The sequence below is a fragment of the Aythya fuligula genome, chromosome 17 (genome assembly GCF_009819795.1).
Source record: "Aythya fuligula isolate bAytFul2 chromosome 17, bAytFul2.pri, whole genome shotgun sequence".
Lineage (NCBI taxonomy): Eukaryota > Metazoa > Chordata > Aves > Anseriformes > Anatidae > Aythya > Aythya fuligula.
In genome coordinates, this window is record NC_045575.1 from 10,959,018 (window position 1) to 10,973,508 (window position 14,491).

General features: G+C 41.7%; 1 protein-coding gene across 14 annotated transcripts in view; it reads right to left on the reverse strand.

Annotated features, from left to right (window-relative positions):
• ARVCF (ARVCF delta catenin family member) overlaps positions 1-14,491 on the reverse strand; it is a 272,311-nt gene that overhangs the window by 87,217 nt on the left and 170,603 nt on the right. For 9 of the 14 annotated variants that reach the window (XM_032199308.1, XM_032199309.1, XM_032199312.1 and 6 more), the window contains 2 exons: positions 12,884-12,922; positions 4,824-4,982 (listed from right to left, as the gene is read on the reverse strand). In XM_032199308.1, the coding sequence (XP_032055199.1) occupies positions 4,824-4,982; positions 12,884-12,922 (198 nt within the window). The remainder of the gene's footprint in view (positions 1-4,823; positions 4,983-12,883; positions 12,923-14,491) is intronic. The other 5 variants (XM_032199311.1, XM_032199310.1, XM_032199319.1 and 2 more) reach the window with 1 other exon arrangement.

The window sequence follows — 14,491 nt, forward strand, 5'->3', positions numbered from 1 at the left end:
CTATTAAATGCTATGTAAGAACTCACCCCATAGGTTTTCAAAACAACAGCTCAAATTTCTCCCCTTTAATTTTAAGCTTAATGTTTCACATTTTCAAAGGGCCCTCAACTTCAGCTGAAATCCATTCCTGCTCCATTATCTAACTCCCCCTGAATTTTCTGCAAAGTTTCAAAGACCTGCATCCCAGGGTAACTGGCACCAACGCAACCGAGGAGTTGAAGCCACAAGCACTTCCCAGTCACTGGTGCTAGGAAGGGATAGCAGCAGGAATCACTGTAGGGAAAGACCTGGACTTTGTGAGTATTAGAGAGCACAAAGCAAATGGATGGACTGGAAATAAAAGAGCTTTGTATACAGATTGATTTCACAGTTTGTCATCATAAAACATCGCTTTTGATGAAGAGAAGTGACCTAGATCTCTCAAATCTTTCAGCATTTCAACAAAGACAAAAATAAAAGGTGCCTAAAGAAAGAAAAAAAAAAGCAAGCATTAACATAAACACAGAAATCTAGTTTGTTTTACTCCATTCTCTTCACTTACAAACAGGTTTCCTCTGACACATGACAGCATTCCAGCCTACTGTTGAGAAGTGGTAGTCCTGTCCCCAAGGTGACTTTCACTGGTTTAGCACGATAGGTATTTGGCTTCCAGAGAGATTATAAAGCTGAAATGAAGCATTATCTGATAATTTTTTTTTTGTGCAGGGAATGTTATGTAGGGACTTAGCCAGCACAGTACTAAGATAATAACAGTTTGGGGAAAATTACTCAGATATCTCATTTTTGAGAAGGCAGATGTTCTCTATTTAAAATATGTCAAATATTAAATTCTATTATGCCTTCTTCCTGCTTCACTGCTACAGGCATCATCAGAGATGTGGGGGAAAAGCACACCAAACTGTCAATGCTTCTGCGTTGAGGTTGTTTACTTAATGTATTATTGGCAAGAATAACCTCTATACAGAAGGGCTTGGGGGGGGGGGGGGAGAGAGGAAGGGAAAGGAAAGGGGAGAGGGAGAGATTTATAAAAGAAAACAAGGAACAGCAGCATACAGGAGCATCCACTTTTATAGCTTTTGCTATGCTCCAGTTCCAGTGCAATAATTTCGTAGACATCACTCTCCAGCAAGCTAGCGAGTTGTACAACACAGCAAAAACAGTTTTCTTTTGATGTGTCCAAAAATACACAGAGGGTTGACTAATGCACGTATAAGCTATGTAACAAGAAAGTACACCTTTGGAAAACTCCTTTGGTCTCTTCATCTCTTAAAAACATGACCTGTGTTATTTTGACTGAGAAAGCAACTTGTCTTGCTTTTTAAGACAAGTAGGGTTGGAAAACGTGACTGGCACTGTCCAGAAAAACCGTCTGGTTACAGAGGTAACAGGGAGAGGTTCTAAGGCCTTCTCCAAGGAAGCCCTGAGCAAATGAAACAGAGCATAAAAACCTTTATTTGTATGTTGTGCTAACTTGCTTTAACTGATTGCTCAAAAAAAAAAAAAAAAAAAAAAAAGCTGAACATAAACTTAACCTCCTAACATTGAACAAACACAGTGTGACTATCCCAAATTTAACTATTACCCTTATTAAGTAAGGGATTAGATTGTTACTGTAAATAGATGTTAGGATTCCACAGAAAATGCTGTTCCTTTACAAAGATTAAAGGCACAGACAACAAAAGCAAGGCTAGATTTATGGTGTTTTTTTTTTTTTTTTTTTTTTTTACCCCCCCCCCCCCTTTTTTTTTTTTTTTTTTTTTTTTAAATCTAGGAGGGAACAGGCAGAGAGATGCCAAACAGTAGTTTTAAAAGAACCTACTAGCGGGAGCATCACTAAAGAACTCATTAAAACGAGCCCACTGACAATACAATTCCCACTCTCTCCAGGCAGCAGCACACCCCTTTGAGATGTGCAAACCACGTGCAAAGCCAGCAAACCCATCACAGCCAGGACATGGGGACAGTCCCCTGGCATGAGCACTACCACAGCTTCCAGCCCTACTCCTGCCAGTAGGCACATGCTGCAACTTGTGCCACTCATTACCCAAAGCCATTATGTATACAGCCATACAAATGAACAATCCTGAAATAAATCTTAAAAGGCAGAATTGTATTGGATTGTTCTACATGGCAGATTCTAAACTAAGAGAGGTGACATTTTTGCCTTGAAGTAGTATTTTATTGTTGCCATCGAGTGGCAATTGATCTGAGATAGCCAGTTTCTAGGTAGTCAAATTCTGTAGGTCCCAACCAACAGTTAGTAGGGTATGTACTGATTAGTGTGCTTGTCTACAGAGAGGAAGCACTCGCCCAGGGAGATTAAAATTGCTCAAGTACTCATGCACTTGCAGCAGAGCACCGGGCAGTACTGATCAAGTCAAACACCTCAACTATAGCCCCATCTGCAGCCATTAGTCAAGAGGAGGACCAGTGCTCCTGCAGCACGCTGCATGCCCAGGGGACACGTTTGCATCTCGCATCCCACAGCAACTCTCCTTCGCTGTCCTCATCTGAGCAACAAGGTCAGAATTTTGCCACCACACAAAAGGTACTAGGAAGCTTCATTTTCTCCGTAAGGCACTCACGTGTAATAGGATGACCTATAAAAGCACCATGATGATACCTATTAGAAGTGATAGGAAGTCAATGCCAATTAACTGCAGGACACTTAACCAATGCTATGGAATTCCAATGACAACAGTTTTCATTTTCACATTCACTACCAAAACAAAACATAAGTTGAAACCAATGTGATTAAAGAAAAAAAAACACAAAAAATCTGACCTCGGATTCATCTCTAAGTGCTGTTAAATTTACACCATATTATCACAATAAGGAAAAGTCAAAACAAAACCACTCAGAGACAGCAACAACCTCAGCAAAGACCCAGTGTTTCTTTCAACAGTTAGGGCTATGCCGGCCTGCGTTTAGACATTTCAGAGCCACTTTCTCAACAGCTGGATTTTTCTTTATTTATTTATTAAAGAGTTGCTAAAGAGACTAATGAAATACTATGACACACCTCCAGGTAGTATGTAAGTAGAAATCAGTGGAATTATTTGAAACAACATAAAACCAGAATCTGACAACTGTGCACCCTCCCTCCCCCTGTTATTAATGCGTTTCAGTGCCTGGAATGAACTAGAGTAGCAGGAAAACATTGCTCTGAAATGGAACAGCAGTTGTAGAGCTGTTCTTTTTACTGTTTTTCCCCACATGCAGACATAATGCCTTTTTTGGAGCTGCCACTGCCCTTTTCTGTGGGCAGATGGTAAAACAACAGCTGTGCCACACAGGAGAAGAACACACCTTGTCTGTTATGACAAACATGTAGATTTATCAGCGGTGTGACTATTTCAGACAAACTATTTCATTCCGTGTAGTTCCGTTATCTAGGGACTGCTACATGGCCTCTACTCTATTTGTATAGTCATAGCTATCATTTTATTCCTTCACATAGCTGCACTTTGTCCTAAAAATATGCACTACTGTTAGTCCATATAAAAAGGTGTCCATCACCACTGTAATTTTATCACTTCCTTCCTGTAAACAGTTGTTGCCAAGAGAAAAAAACAAAACGGCGTTTCTGTCAAGTAAGTCACAAATGAAATACAGTAGATTATTTGAAGAACTAATCAAAATGGGTTTTGTTGCTTTTTAGGTTTTATTTTTTAAGACCTTCATTTCCTTCTAAGGAGGAGAAAATAGGCCAGTTAAATCTATCTTTTAACTAACAAATTTTAAAGCAGATACTCAGTTTATACCAATGCATGCAGGCCCTGTGATCTCAGGAAACTAATGCTCCTTCACTCTAACCTGCGACTCCAATGTCCTCTGCAAACCTTAGAGGACTGCAATTCTGGAATGTCAGTAAAAATAAACACTGATATATGCACCAACCTCTATTTAACTCCTTCTGACATAGGAAGCAGCTGGACAGCCTTTTTTTAAATCACTGCTGTTTACAAGTTTTTTAAAAAAGGAATCACCCTTGATCTTTCACAAGACCAAAACCTAACAAAGAGGTCAGCTCAACTCAAGACCCAAACATCAAGTCATATTACTGTTCCAAAAACTGTACCAACAGCATGCAATACAACCATGAACATGCAGCACCTGCTCATCAGAGACTGCAAAATTATCTTACACAAAGCCTAGAGAAGGGAGCGAAAAGACATCAGGAAAAGACAACTTGCAGCGTCTGTAATCCAGCGGAACCTGAGGTACAGGTTGCTTGAGAACATTCCCTACTCATCAGGAGTAAACTCCCATTCACCGTATTGTTGCAGAATGTAAATGTTGTGGCTTCATTTAAATAGGATGCTTCTTGTTCTAAAGGACAAAAGCATAATTGCATATTGTTGTTACAGATTATAACTAATTTGAAGACATGCTTCCAAGCACATACTCCTCAGCTGCAAAAGTCTTTTATTCCAAGCCCTTCTATCTCATCTAATTCTCACATCACTGTATGTGTTTGCAGAGCAATTCTGTGAATTGTGTCAATAAAACAAACTGAACCTTAAAAGAGCAGTCTGGGAATGGGTGCCAGTGTTTCTGTTTGGTTAACCCAGATAATTTTTGCTGCTCAGTTTGCAGCTCCGTGTACACCTGTATCAGCACAACCAATTGGGAGCAATCTGGACATAGAGACAAAACTGAAAAACAACTTTATCTCAGCTTTGCTGGCAAAGGGAACACACTCAAAAAATCACTGAGGATCAAAATAGCATGATTCTCACCACTCGTGCTACTCCCTGCTATTTTTATTTTGTGATTAGGTGGTGGTTTCCCATTTTCTTCATTGGTTATTAACCTCTCACCTTGGTTTCAGTTCTCCTTGTGGTTCCATCTTCAGAAGTGACAATTGACACATGGGAAGTAGGAGTGCCTGGGTCTTCCTCCACAGTAACTGTTTCTTCCACCATTTCCTGAGGTTCTTGCATCATTGCAATTGATGTCTGGTTACTGGGGCTTTGTTCCTAAAGAAACAGGCAAAAAGCCAAAATAAAATAAAATGAATTTTTCACTTCTACCATCACGGTATAAATATTTTATTGATTTCAGCTTTTTCAACTGAATAACACACTCTACTCAACAACTTGCAAATAGAGATTCAGAGAAAAGAATAATTTACTGCCTCAGAAAAACATGCTGTAACTACGCTGGTATGACTGGGCTCAGCTCAGTAAATGGAAATCATGTGAAGCAGCTACAATGAACTTCATATAGGCAAGCTATTACAGACTAACAGACTACTGCCTTATATTTAAGTCTGCTTTAAGCTTCCTCTTCGATGCCCACTCTAGGAGAAGTGGAATTTCTGCCCAGAAAAACATTCATTCTGTTCTGCAGCAAACAGGACCACTGGGTTTCCAAGCAGTTTATCTTACACATCGTTAAAAGTTTATTTCCATTTAATAAAATCCACTCAGTTGCAGACTACAGAAGACTATAAAGCATCAGTACATACCATTAAACTGACACCTGTCTCAAACTGTCCACAGCAATGATAATCTAAAAGGGACAGCTAGAGATTAACAGCTGCATTACGTGCAATGCCACCCTTCTGACATCCTCCCTTCGCCAAGGGGGTAAGATCTAACCGGCTGTAAGCTCGTTTAAAACTTGTAACAGATAGACAACACACAGAAACACTAAACAGAATGAAACTAGATCAAAGGCCAGTTCTCGCAGGAATACTGCCCAAAGAGAATGTTTCTGCTTCTCGCCAGCACAAACGTCTGAACTTTCCTTTTTCTTATGCAATTGTGTGTCTCAGCACAGAAATCAGAGAAGCTCCCCTTTGGTATATGAATGTATTTTAGAAGTTTCACAGCAAGTGGCCAATAAAGACCTGGCTTACATACTGAGAAATAAGACTTTTCTCCGGCATTATGAATCCTCAACTACGTGAAATGAAATGGCAGACTGTTCATTTCATTATAATTCCTGAAGCTATCAGGCTACACAAGCCTCAAAGCCAAAGAAAGCTTTGCTCATCTTGTCAAACAGGCATACAAAGAGGAGCCTTTATTAAGGAACATATATATACACACACACTTTTTTTTTTTTTCTTTTAATAGAGAAGAATGACACAGGGCCTTAACTTGCAAAGTTAATACACTTTTTCTAAAGAAAACACCATGGGCAAATTCAGTATATGTTTTCACATCACAGAAAAACAAAATGATTGGGATGAAACTGTTGCCATGTGGGAATCGAATCCAATCACCTCAAGGTTTAAATACCCTGTACTTGTGAGAAGCCTCATCACCATGAACTACAAAATTTTATTTTGCAAAACGTTATTTAGAAAAATTGTATTTCATCCTGATGATGAATTTTAGGATTGCCCTTTTTGCTGTGCCGTGGTTTAGTGTAAGCTCTGAAGGACATTATCCTTCCAAGTGACTTTTTACCAGTGAGCAGGAACAGGGTACTGAGGTCTCATTAAGCTCCACGGGGAAAACTTGTCATTTAATTCCTGTGCGATCTATAATTTCCTTTGAAACAAGCCAAGATGCCCTTGCTCAGTCTCCTTTATCTACAGTTGTATTCTGACGTTCTGGAATGTGGGCTCTAGTAAGGCAGCTGCTTTCATTTTCAGGTAAGTACTAATATTAACCAAGACCATGACAATAAGCCTTCAGCAATCATCTCAGTCAAAAAGCAACAAGGACAGCCTTCAAAGGTAGCACGTGCTAGACCACCAGAGGTGATATAAGCAGGCATTGCTCTCATTTTATTGAAATCACAAAATAACTCAGGCTACAGAATTTATCAACAGAATAAGGCTTTTGAAATCCTAATGAAAATCACCCCTTTCGGTCTGCAGTACTTCATTGTTACAGCTGATAAAAGATTCAGCACATCTTCAGTTATGGTACAGTTCAGATGTCAGATGGTGTCTTTTGCCTAAAACTTCAGGAGGAAAACTAGCTCCTGCGACAAATACATGAATTCCTTCATGTTTTTCCTCAAAGATAATAAATTCCAACTGCAATTCAGTTTTCCCTACTCCGCAGCAGAGCTTCCCTTTAAACAGAAGAATTTACACAATATTGCAGCACAGACTCAGAACTTCCACACATCTTCACACAAGCAGTCTGGCCAACATCAAAGACACTAGTTACACAAACAGATTAATTCCATTACATCTCGTCCCTGTAAACCTCCTTGTCATCTCTGTGGCATCAAATGCCAGAACTGATTCAAGGTGCAACTTGCTCGCTCCTCTCACACATGTACGTGCATAGACACATCTCACCCATCTCGCTCATTTCTACCTGCACCTCGAGACGACTGCATGAACTCACATTTCTTCCTTCTCTGGATTCTTCAGAGGCAAACTCTGCTTTGCAATAATAAATCTGAGGAGATGGAAGGTGGAATCAAGTATCTTGTTCTTTGTGTTTTTGTAAAACTTTTACTTTATGAAAAAAATAGCATCCCTTTGTATTCAGACTGCCTGTAGGCAAAGCAAACCTTTAAAGCTGGGCACTTAAACATGAGCAAATTGCAAACTAGAGCATATTGACTTCAAATGAATGCCAAGCCAGTTTCTATCATGTGGCTGCTCCTAAAATAAAGATCCAGGTACAGATACAGTACAGGTCTGCAGGAGAGAGAATTGTTAGCAATAGCCTGTCCTAAGCATCAGACAGAATAAAAGCTTACCAAGTTCGAGGTGAATATCCCAACACAGACAACTAACCAGACCGCATTTTCTTGTCTTTTCTTTCTTACTACATGAGCTACTGAGGAGCGCAATGCGCAAAGAGGACAGAGTATCATCCAGTTTACTCTTCCCTGAATCAGTTTAAGGAGGTGGTTCTTTGATCTCCCAAACCAGTATTTTCTCCACATTGTTAACTTGTAGTTGTCACAAGCTAGCACTAACAGAGAAAAGATGCAAAGATGTTGTTATCTGTTTTTAGTTTCCATCATTATGGATTTTAGGTCATCACAAATTGCAGAAACTGGGACACATCACCCCTTTCAACCACCTTCCTCTGTGCTCGGCTTCTAAGGCAGTATCTAGGACGCCCTTGCTAAATACATCTCAGCATCTCAGATTCCAAACATTTGGCAGTTGAGCCTAATTATTCAAACTTAAACACAAGTTACCAGATAGAGCTGGAATATGACACTCCCAATGAATAATCCTATCGGTAATTCCCTGCCTGCTAAAGGTAGGTAATTCCAGCTTGGAACAGCTTTCCAAGCAAAAAGCAAGATGGCAACTCCTCTTTCCCCACCACAGTGGCCAAGTCCCTCCAGTCAAACAAGATGGGGTTCCCAGTGATAACCACGCAAGTCCATGATGACAAGGCAGGCATGAGGTCAGGCCAGGAAGGCAGGCTGTAGGTCAGGGTCTGGATCAGCTGGGCTTGTGGCCAGCCACAGGACTGAGGGCACAGGGCCCAGGCCTCTGGGCTGGGAATGTGGGTGGAAGCCCACCTGAGGTTGGTCAGGGCCACGAAGGTCTATCAGTATCCTCAGGGCCCCGAGGGATCCCACTGCCCCTGTAAAATGGCTGCAGGACACCTCCTGCAATAAACAAACACATGGCAAGTTGCTACCTCCCAGAAATTAATATGCATTAGCTGTGAGGTCTTCTTGAAATAATGAACTTTGGCTCCTTCCAGGAAGATCACAAGACAACACCAGGTTATAAGAACAGATTCTAATTCAGCTAGTGCATAGGGTATCAGTAGTCACAGCTTTTCTCTCTGCCTTTTCTGAGTACCAAATGAATCCGATGCTGTTGATCTGTGCTACCATCTCCAGCATGCTTTAAAAACGCCAAGCTATTTAAAAAGCAAAACAACAGCAACAATCAATTTATCCCCAGCCTGTAAAAGTTAAGTGCAGATGAAATAGCTAAAGACCTTGTAAAATAAGCAAGAATCAAAATAATAAGTAATTCCTGTTTTGTTAAAAAACAGAGTGATTTGCCATTTAGGGCACATACCTCCTAGGGCTTATTTTGCATTAGAACGCTACAGCTTCTATAATCATCACCATCTCAATTCCTAGACTTGTATTTCCATCAAAGCAGCTATTTTATATCTTTCTTAATAAAAGAATAACCTCCCCTAGGAGGATCAGACATCCTACTTTAAAACAGTAAACAAAGTTCTTTATTCTCTGCCTATGAAACAATTTAAAACAGCCTGGCAATAATATAAAATTGCAGTAGATTATTACTTCCACTAAAACAGTCCCTCTTCAAAACCACGGAAAACATGTACATCGAATCATCATTCTCCCAGACACATCCTTTGTTCAGCAGACTGCAATGCAGGCTATTCAGGCTACTGCTTACTCCAGGCTACTGCTAGATACCAAATTTGAAGGGTTTTGCAAAGCACAAAGGCTGGATTCTACATCAGTGGACATACTCGTCCTCACTTGATCCCGGCACAGACAAAGCTCAAGTGTATCAACTCCTGTGAAGAACATTAGAAGGCTGGGTATAATTAATGGCATTGAACAAGAGCGCTAATTACAGCAAATAGGGATTTTCTCTCTCCTCCCCTTCTCATACTTTGTTTAAATTACTTATTAAGGCTTCAATTTCTGCAAAGCATGAGATAATTTACAAGTACAAAGCAAACAAACATCAATTTTGTCAGACTCAAATCTCGGGTTGATGTTCTGCCCCACTGGTCTCCTTCCAACCTAGGTCTGCCCTTCTAGCTCAGACACGTCCTCAGGCTGTTATTTGCTGAAAGCATGTGGAGGAGAAAGAAGGAGGAAAAAAATGCAAGTCTCTAGAAACACATCAGTCCAACAAGCCTGTATGTTCCTTGTTTGAGGAAGATACATCAGGTTGGTAACCCAGAAGGACATCAAAGAGCAAGAAAGTCACTGGTGGAGCTTGCTTGGTGCATTTGTGGCAGACCTTTCTCCAGTACAAGATCCAGCTCCCCAGCAGCTGAAGACTCTCAAATTTGATCATCATCACATTCCCCTGACCTGTCAAGCTCCCTTTTCTCTTATCCAAGACCCCAAATCCCTGCTGTCCAGAGAGCTTCTTCTGCTTCTCAGTAGCATGAGCTGCAATCCAAGCTCACTAGCACATGCACATCACTGAGCCTCTATCATCTGGGAGGCAGCCACAGAGGGGACATTTCCAGAAGCACGATCCAAAAGTGATGAGCAGGCAGAGAAACAGGTAAGCCCTCACATGCTAGCACTACTACGACAGGGTACCTCCTTATATTCAAGGGTGGCCACAAACTGTTTTCCTCCAGTTCCAGAAGACACGGCAAGGTCCAGGCCATCAGCCCCAAGCACAGCTGCTCAGTCGCAGCTATCCAGACTTCACAATCAGGGGAAATACTGCAGTACAGCTGGGATCAAACGATAACACACCACTCGGGCAAAATGACTCCAGAACAACAAGAAGTGCATGGACTAGGCCATACTGAAACCAAAGCAGTGTATGGCATCAGAAAGAGTTTGCAAGACGGACAAGGGTTTCAAGATGGGAATACATAAATATCTACATGGCTACAGATAAACCGATCTCCTCTCGGTAAGTCTCCTTCTCTGGTTAAATGTCATGGGAAACAAAATGTAATATTTTTATACATATCAGTTCACTTCAGTGTCAACCCAAACACGTTAACCTATGACGAGCTTCCAGCGCTCTGCTGGAGCTCTCACACAAGCCCTACCCTGAGGCTGGGCAGTTCTGAGCATAAGGAAAATGTTAGCCCTAAATGAAAGCAGGCTGTCCTGGCATGGGGTACCAGAATGAACTCAGCCGCACACCACAATGCCCTGGCTGTTTCCTGAACACTTACACACTTCCTTTGTCCTTTAGAAACACACACGACAAGCAACTAACAAATAATGCCGAGAGCTTTTAAAGCACCAAGGTTAAAAAGAAACTTTTCAGCAACTGGAAAAAAAAAACACCCTTTACTACAGAAGTTTTGAAAAGCCACAAAGCAGCTTTTTTCGCAAGCAGGCATGGTAATTCACCATCTGAAGGCATCGCACCTTTCAGGGAAAGCGAGAGGCGGAGGTGAAGGAGAAGGAATCAAAACGCAGACAAGGCCTGTAGTAGTAATAGTCATCCCTCAAATACTGCCGGGGACACTGGGGTTCTGTTCAGCCACGCGGTAACTGCCCGTCAACGGGGAAATCCACAGAGCCTGCCCAACGGTCAACAAAGAGGGCTTTTATGCTATTTTAAACAATCTGAAGTGTCTCAGTTAATGGAAGACCGGGCAATTGGCCCTCAACTATTTCTAATTGACTGGAATGATGGATGAAGCTAAAGGGAAAGCTGACCCACTGAACTTTTCCATACAAAGCTAGGAAACTGAGGGAGATTGTAAACAGTTTATAAGAACGAAAAGTGGGAGAGGCAGAGTCCCAGAGGCCTTGCTCCTCTCAACCTGCTGAGAAGTTGTTTTAGACTAAGGAAAACAAAGACCTTCAAACTCAGGGCAACAAACAACAAAAAACACTGGGGAAGGCCTAAACAAATAGGGTATTTTTCCCATGCTCTCCTCCCCTTTCTCCAGTAGCTACTTAGCTCTGCCATGCAAGCTGGTCCTTTGAATCAGAAAGGGCAATTTGTCACTTTGACAAGTGAGACGTCTCGCAGGGCTCTGTATTGCTTTGCCCTGCTTTTCAGATCGACTGGGTGTTAACCAAAGATGTCTTGACATCGACATCCCACTCAGCCTCAGCAGAAGCAATATGATACGTACTTAAATATTACACGTTAAGCAGACCCACCGCAAAATAAAGGTAATGCTCAGCAAACCAAGCATGCCCACTGGCTTTCAGAACCAAGCACTCGCTAGTAGTTTTTGTACTGCCGAAGGATGATGATACAACTGCACTCTGACAGAGCAATCTGCTGACCCAAAGCATTTCTGGGAGGGAAGAGTGGGGACACACATCTTCCAGGTAGCAAAGAGGTACATAATAGCTTCAAACTCACATCACCCACCTTCAGGCAGCTTAGCAAGGTACCTAAATGCACAACAATTTAATTCCTCCTCTCCCGTCTCCATTCAGTGAAGAACTGGAACTTCAGAGAACAATTCAGATCTTGCACAGGCTAAATCGCATCCTGGGACACATCCAGCTCTTGCTACCAATTCTGTAGGGAATTACGGCCAGCCTGTGGCATTTCAAGAAAGCATTAAAGCTGGGCGATCCAGGCCTCACAGCCCAGGTAGTAAAACCCAGAATTGGATGAGAATATCACAATCCGTCAGTCAATCCCTTAGTCACAAACTCTTTTTCCCCAGCATTTTGGCAAGATCATGCAGTAAAACAGAAGCATAAGTCCTACATTTAATAGGAACATGATAAAGAAAAAAGAACAAGCACTTGGAACACATGTTAGGGGTAGCTTTATTTCTCCTAGCTGTCAACAGTGTGTATATCAGGAAAGTTTGTCCACCAGGAAAGCATACGAAATGAGGAGGAAATGACTGCTTCTCACCAAGATTTGGTACAGAGAGTTCACTATCATTTGCAGTAATTTAGGTCTGCAGCTTTTTAGTCACTACACCTCCCAAGAACACAACAGAAATGTGTGAGTCTAATCTTTGACCACACCCAGAACAGATCTGACTTGCTTCCTCTCTGAAGTCTTTCAGATGAACTAAGCAAGGCCAAATTAGGGAGATTTTTAGTGGGATGAGGTTACATCACGGACTACAATTTTCCAGCAAGCTTTTTCCTCCATCTCCACCTGCTGCCTCTACAATGCTGGCATTAACGGTGGTGTGGGATGACTCATTTGCACATTCCTTTCTGCAAGACAGGCATTCATTTCTCCTTGACCCCACAGAGTTTTGGTCATAAATTAAACTGATGCATGTATTACTAGATATCAACTTACATGCACATAGGAGTCAGAAGTACAAGCTAGGTCCTTCATCTAAAACAAAAGAAAGAACTGTCAGTTTTGCAGAGTACAGCAAAAAGTTTCTGTAAGCAGTCTGTGTGTCCCAGACTTTACCCCAGCCACCTAAGCACACCACTACTGTGTTAAACCAAAATCTGCTAGACCAGCCCGTCAGTTTTAGGCTAACACATGCACGCCTACTTGCGCTGCTACAGAAGTACCTTAGAGAATTGCATTTTGAACTTCAAGGCAGATGTAAGCCATCTCTGCATTCTTCAAATTACAACCAAGACTGGAACATTATTTTGGTGTCCTAGCTGCCATATCAGATCAGTGTTAAATTTAACTAATCTCCTCATCCACCCACAATTTTGCCCCTAGGTCTGAACTATGCAACAAGAATGCTTTTGTGGCAAAACACATGGCTACAAACACAAGAAACAAAAAAAAAGCTTCCATAAACTTGAGGGAGATAGAAAGAACAAATTGGCCACTGATGAATTTTTTAAGGCTGAATTCCAAGGAAGTGGCTTCTATAATAAATTATTTCACATTCTAGGGAATACAAAAGTGATTGACAATAAACCTCATCACCCATCTCATAGGAATGTGCTTGCCAACATCTCCCAGTATCAGGCACCAAAAAGCAGGTTTGTTTGGCATCAAGACAGCAGGAGTGCTTCAGTCCAAACAACTCCCCACGAGATTATCCACGTTAAATCAATTCTGTTTGCCTCTGTACCTTGCCCCTCTCCCTTCCAGCCCCTCACCTAGAGCTATTCTTGAAGCGAAACACAGCAGGAAACCTGTGAGTGGTTCCTAACACAGGCCTGGCTCTCAATATTACGTATCCCCAGAAACTAAAAACATGACAGCAGGAAAAACTTTGCAGGAGGTCTCTAATGAGTACAACTCCATGTGAACACCAAAAGCCAAAAACAAGCCAACAAAGCCAGAGGCTGCTCCATCTACCATAAATCTTCCCAATGGAAGAGATTCCAGCAGAAAGGCAAATTTTCCCAAGTGTGATGCAGTTACTGTGTTATTTCAACTGCCTGAGAGAGTTCACTGACAGCTTTTTTTCAGTAGTCTGTTTACTTCACGCATTCTCTGTGCATTTCTTAGGACTGAGCTTACGCCCCTGTACATGGACAGTCTTGGCACAGGCTGGAAAGATGGCAGGTAGAGTTACTAAGTTGGTGTTAAACTAGCACGAAATTGTAGACAGAGAAGGGAAAAAAAGCAAAACATTGGGGAGGAAAAAGAGCATTCCTAAAGCAAAGCTGGGGAGACTCCCAGTGCACATCTTGTGAGCTCCCTGTTTAACAGAAAGGACAAAAAAAAAAAACAACACACCCATAAATCCTGAATATTAGACAGGGAAAACGCTGAGGAAGAACATTTCATCACCTCTCTTTGGCATTTGCATGGCCATTGTTGGAAGAACTCTGTTTGGGCCTTGTACGCACTTGCTTGGAAGGACGTGGCTGTGCTGCGATGGCTTCAGAACGCAGCTGGCAGCACAGCCATATGAAGACATCAGCACGGAACAGCTGAGAGATCAGAAACATCTCACATCCAGCCCTAAGGTCCGAGCTGCTC